The 6000-nt window shown below is 38.0% G+C and overlaps 1 protein-coding gene across 3 annotated transcripts in view; it reads right to left on the bottom strand.

Moving 5' to 3' along the window:
• Positions 1-3286: 3286 nt before the first annotated feature.
• The window catches only part of nup214 (nucleoporin 214), a 75132-nt gene continuing 72418 nt past the window's right edge, over positions 3287-6000 (bottom strand). For all 3 annotated transcript variants that reach the window (XM_057818830.1, XM_057818831.1, XM_057818832.1), the window contains exons 35-36: positions 3742-3775; positions 3287-3446 (exon numbers count right to left, since the gene is read on the bottom strand). In XM_057818830.1, the coding sequence (XP_057674813.1) occupies positions 3410-3446; positions 3742-3775 (71 nt within the window). In that variant the 3' untranslated portion in view covers positions 3287-3409. The remainder of the gene's footprint in view (positions 3447-3741; positions 3776-6000) is intronic.

The following is a 6000-nucleotide window of genomic DNA, read 5'->3' as shown; positions in this document are numbered from 1 at the left end:
GCTTTTTACTGCCCTCAAAATGGTCGAAATGCAGCAAAGGATCAACACTCTGCTTGTGCTGAGGCAACGTAGGCGACGTGAATTTTGGCTTGAAATTGAAAGGAGTCGTGGGTTTTTGTTTTTTGTTATGACGCATCACGTACTAGCCTACGTCACCACGTAGATTAGGGTGTTGACTGTTGACCCGGGGTTTTGCTTTCACACTGCATGGCGATCAGAGCCGAGGTGATTTTACCGCGGGTCGCTTGGCGGGTTGATTGACACGGGTCGAGGCGGGTCGCTGCACCTTTCCCACTGCCACCAAAAGCCGATTGTTAGCGGGTTGACACAGGTTTTTTGGCCAGTGGGAAAGGGGTATAAGAGGGGTTTTAATATAAAATTTCTATAACTTGTACAAACATTTATCTTTTAAGAACTACAAGTCTTTCTATTCATGGTCCGCTTTAACAGAATGTTAATGTGGAATGTATATATCCATCTTGGGTCTTATCTTTCCATTCCAACAATAATTTACCGAAAAAATATGGCATATTTTATAGATGGTTTGAATTGCGATTAATTACGATTTAATCTTTAAGCTGTAACTCGATTAAAAAATTTAATCGTATGACAACCCTAGTCTAAGGACAAGTAAATTGACTAAAAACGGCATGTTTTAATCATTTGTACAAATTGGAATAGATTTAGAAGACAAGTTAAAGTATGGCTAGTCACGGCTAACAGGTGGAAGCAGAGGAAACTCACTAGTAGAGAGTGGAGAGAGGAGAGTTCGTTGAGGGGTCCACGTGGGGTTAGTGGGTACTTTTGGCTGGCGTGTGAACATGAGCTATTTTTATCAGAATTCCGTAATGACAGCTGTCATCCTCGCAAGTGTCTGTGAGACTTTCCTGCATTTTCCATCACGTTGACGCGGGGAGGTTTAGGATTAATGAGGAATTGGGAGTCATTCAGAAAGAGGAAGACTACTTCAATGCTATCAGGTAACAACAAACTATAGGGATTTTAAGGATATCAAAATTTTAAAAGTTATCACAGAGACCCATCTATTGCCAAATTGCCAAAAGATTTGCAAATATATGAGACAGTATACGAAAATGCCCCATTATGCAACTTTTTGAGGTCAAACCTACCAAAATAAGTATATTTTTACAATGAATTTATGAAAATCCTCCAGTGTTTTTTTTTAACATGCAATACATTAATTGTTGACCTTTTTGAAAAATGGGTTGGGGAAAAAATGATTCTTATGTTTTTGTCAAATGTAAACATGCCCTGAGGGGCAATTAGCCTCCTGGAAGTGACATCACTTGCATGAAGTGACATCTGCATGTTGCCAGTAAGAAAAATGCTTGTCTTTTTAATTTTCCTTTGACTTTTGCTTCATTTGACTTAATGCGGGGGGTCAGCAACCCGCGGCTCTAGAGCCACATGTCTTCTGCTCAAGTGGCCCCCTGGAGCTTTTCAAAATATCTGAAAATGGAAAAAGTGGGAGGGAAATATATTTCTAACTTTAATGTTTTTTTGTAGGACAAACATGACACCAGCAGTCTTCTAATTCATTAATATTGTAATGAACTTAAACTTTAGGCGGCATCGTACAACAAGAGTAGTCACATTTTCTATAGGATGCACTGCAGGGAAAAAATATTCACGGTATTTTTCGCACTATAAGGCGCATCGAAGTATAAGGCGCACCTTCAATGAATGGCTTTTTTCTTAAAACTGTTTTCATGTATAGACTGCACTGCATTATGAGGTGCAGTAGTAGTAGTTGTTGGCGTTGTGTTATTCATCCACAAGATGGAGAGCTGAGCTAAACGGAATTTAATGCCATGATTAAGCAATGTTGATCCATATATGTCACATCGGATTATCAGGTGCGTCAGCGTTTGACAAAATTGAAGGCTTTCAGGTGCACCTTATTGTGCAGAAAATACGGTAATCATGAAAGCTCATTATGTATTGGTAGCCAACTTAGTCTTTTTGACAGTAGGCTAATATAGCTAAGATACATAAAGCTTGGGTGGCCTTCATTATAAGGCTTATATAAGGCTTGCAATTTTTTGCGGCTCCAGACATTTTTGTTTTGCTCCAATATGGCTCTTTCAACATTTTGGGTTGCCGACCCCTGACTTAAGGGGACGCGCATATGTGTGTCAATTGTATTACTGCAGTATCACGTATTAGTCATTTAAATTCTCTAAATAAAAATGTTGAAATAAAAAAGGGATTTGAGCCTTTTCAAAATGCAGACCATGTGCTCTAATAGAGTGTACCAATATGGTAAGTATTGGCTTCCAACACTGTGTTACCAAAGCTAAATACAAAAATTGTTTCCTATAAAATCTGCCTCAATAATTAAAAAAAAAATCAACAGGAAGTGACCTAGATTCATCTCAACATCGACAGGAAGTGACCTGAAATTAAAAAGTGACCCAGAATAGCCACCAAATCAAAAGTAAACCAAAATAGGTCCAAATTCAACATGAAGTGACTTGAAATCAATAGGAAGTGATGCAGGAGTTAAATGTCACGGCAAGGCAAAACATGGGCACGTTTTCGTAGAATGCCTCATTTCACAAATCCTGCCAGGATAAGTAGATTGATGTGCACAACTGTGAATTTATTTGTTTGTCTATTTACATCAGTCTTTAAGTGGCAGGGAATGCAGATCTTTTGGCAGGTGGCGAAATCAAGTCATGCAATGACCCCGACATTCCCTAAATGCCACTCATGACCTTCCGCTGTACATTTTGGGTGGGGCGGGAAGGTGCGGCTAAAGTACACGGACCCTTTTCACGCTGCCTGGAAAACAATTTCAAAATATCCTTTTTAATGTCGCTGTTCTGCATTTAAAAAAAAAACAAGTCAAGCTTTTCGTTAGAATTAAGAATATGTTTGAAAATATTTCCATCAAAACAATACATACAATGCTGGGGTTGCAAGTTAAATGATTTGTAACCTAAAAATCTTTATGGACAGTATAAATTGAATTTCAAAATGTCAATAAGTTGGTCTTATCATGCGACTCATATAATTTTGCTGTTAATTTAAATTTATAACTGGTAGACGTCCAATCCATTTGAACTGAACAGCAAATAAACGTTCATTCGCTGTCAGCCCTCCCTGTTCAAATGGATTAGACATCTATCGACGTCAATGGCAGCCAATGAGATAATAAAGAGAGCTCTTACCTTCAACGGAGGCTACATAGCAATTACTCTGCATATTTGAAGTAATAATATTTTTAAAAAATGTTTTTAAAAATACAAACAACACAAAAATGTTATTTTTTGGTCAAATGTGACATTTTTAATCAATGAAATGTAAGTTGCCTGACAAAAAAAAAAATTTTTTTTTGAAAGCAGGAACTCAGGTAGCATCACGGGCTTGTGAAGCATCAATAAAACTAGCTTCTCCAGCCGGCAAACGTTTGGGAAGTTGATCTGCAAGAAGCAAGACAAGCTAGTCATTGTAGAAATTGGATGCGGAATAGTAATTATGATGGCAGAAAGGGTTGGACGGCATGGTACAGTATGAAGGACATGACTCCTTAAAAATCAATACCACAAATTATTTTGATCCTATTGAGGACACAGAACGAATGAATGGAAAAACAAGTGGTTAGCACGTCTGCCACACGGTTCAAATCACGGCACAGACTATGTTGATTTCACAGACTATGTTGATTTCATGGCTATTTCATCGAAGCAAATGATGCCAAACAATAACCTGACTTACTGGTTTGTAGAGCCAAAGGTGTTTCCAGAGAAGCCTAGAAACACAAATGCATTGTTATTTAGTATATATCAACAAATACATAGTTATATAGTATTAGCCCCCCAGGAATCAGCAGTGAAAAAGCAAATTGGCGGGTGCTATTTAACCATGAAATCTTGCGGCAGTGATAAAAACTACAGTCAAAAAGTAAAGCAGGTAGTCCCCGGGTTATGACGTACTCGACTTACACAATTTTGACTTTACGACGCTGGAGTCTTGTCAACCATTTTGTCTCCAGTCGTTTTCTTTCAGTCGTATCAACGGTACCTTATTGTACCTCACAGTATCTTTTTTTTTTTTTTTTTTTTTTTTTAAACTTTATTCATATGACGTGTTCTGTTTTCACTAAATGTGAAGTTGTTCCAGTTTTACAGACATCAAACAAGGCAACTGTGCTTTTTGAAGGTATTTACTTCATTTACTTCTGACAATTTGTAAAGCTGTAACACACAGTCATGTGAAAAAATTAGGATACCCTATGGAAGCCTGTGTGTTTTCTAACATAGTTGGTCATAAGGATATCTAATCTTGAGAGATTCCAGTAATAGAACTAAACAATCAAAACTGAAAAAAAGATACATTTTTTTTATAACTCTGTAAAATGTCATTTTAAATAAATGCAATTTCTGTTAAGGAATAAATTAGGACACCCCCACATTCAATCCCATTTAAAATGGCTAAAATCACACATTATGGTATCACATCGGGTGCACATGATTAGAACATCATTACCCAGTGTTTAGAAGGAGGCTTGCCTTAGTTAAACCTCAAATTTAGTTTGGTGTGCCCCTGACTGTTGAAGTGAGAGAAAACCCCAATGTGAGATCAAAGGAGATGTCTGAGGCCTTCAGAAAGAAGATTTTAGACGCTTATGAGTCTGGTAAGGGATTTCAAAAGATCTCAAAACAATATAAAATCAGCCATTTCACTCTCCGGAAAATAGTCTACAAGTGGAGGACATTCAAAACAACTGCCAAAATACCCAGGTCGGGCTGTCCAAGCAAGTTCACCACGAGAGCAGACTGCAAGATGCTAAAAGAAGTCCCCCAAGACCCTAAAATGTCATTACGGGACCTACAGCAGGCTCTTGCTACTGTTGATGTGAAAGTGCATGCCTCTACAATCAGAAAGAGACTTCACAAGTTTAACCTTCATGGGAGAAGTGTGCAAGGAGGAAACCTACTCTCCAAGAAGAACATGAAGGCCAGACAGAGGTTTGCCAGAGTGAATGTAGACAAAGACCAGGACTTCTGCAATAATAAACTTTGAACAGATGAATCTAAAATGGAATTATTTTGACACCAGAACAGAGGATAAATGGCGTAAACCCAATACAGCATTCCAGGAAAAGAACCTCATACCAACTGGGAAGCATGGAAGTGGAAGTGTCATGGTTTGGGGATGCTTTGCTACAGCAGAACCTGGCCAGCTCACCGTCATAGAATCCACCATGAATTCTTTGGTGTATCAGAGTGTGCTTGAGGAACATGTGAGATCATCTGTGAAAAAATTAAAGCTGAAGCGAAACTGGACCTTGCAACATGACAATGACCCAAAACATTCCAGTAAATCCACCAGGGACTGGCTGAAAAAGAAGAAATGGAGAGTCCTGGAATGGCCGAGTCAAAGCCCATATCTTAATCCCATTGAGATGGTGTGGGGAGACTTGAAACAGGTTGTACATACAAGAAACCCCTCAAACATCTGAAAGTAGAGCTGGAAGTATTCTGTGTTGAGTTTGGCAAGTTTTCTTCAGACCAATGTCAAAGACTGGTAGATGGCTACAAAAAGCGTCTCCCTGAAGTTATTTCAGCCACTAGCTAATAGGTGGTACGGTGTCCTAACTTTTTCCTCAGTTAGAATATGCATTTTTGTTGATATATTTGGTTTAATGACTAAAACAATGTTTATTTTTGTTGTTTACCTGCATTTAAATCACTTTCTTTTCCAGAGATAAAGAAAAACAAGATCAGACATTGCTATGTGAACATTTCTTAGTAAAGAACTGAATATTTATAGGGATGTTCTAATTTTTTCACATGACTGCATATACACTTATGTTCAAAATGACACACACTTTAACAATAAAACACTAGACATGAAACAAGTGGTGTTCAAACATCCATCTAGTCTGATCAATATGTAAATTAAGTAGATGATCTTAATTTGCCTAACAAAATTCCGCTACCTCAAATGCTACGAATGCTAATGTACTTACAA

The sequence above is a fragment of the Corythoichthys intestinalis genome, chromosome 17, assembly GCF_030265065.1.
Source record: "Corythoichthys intestinalis isolate RoL2023-P3 chromosome 17, ASM3026506v1, whole genome shotgun sequence".
Lineage (NCBI taxonomy): Eukaryota > Metazoa > Chordata > Actinopteri > Syngnathiformes > Syngnathidae > Corythoichthys > Corythoichthys intestinalis.
This window is presented reverse-complemented; position numbering and strand designations above follow the sequence as displayed.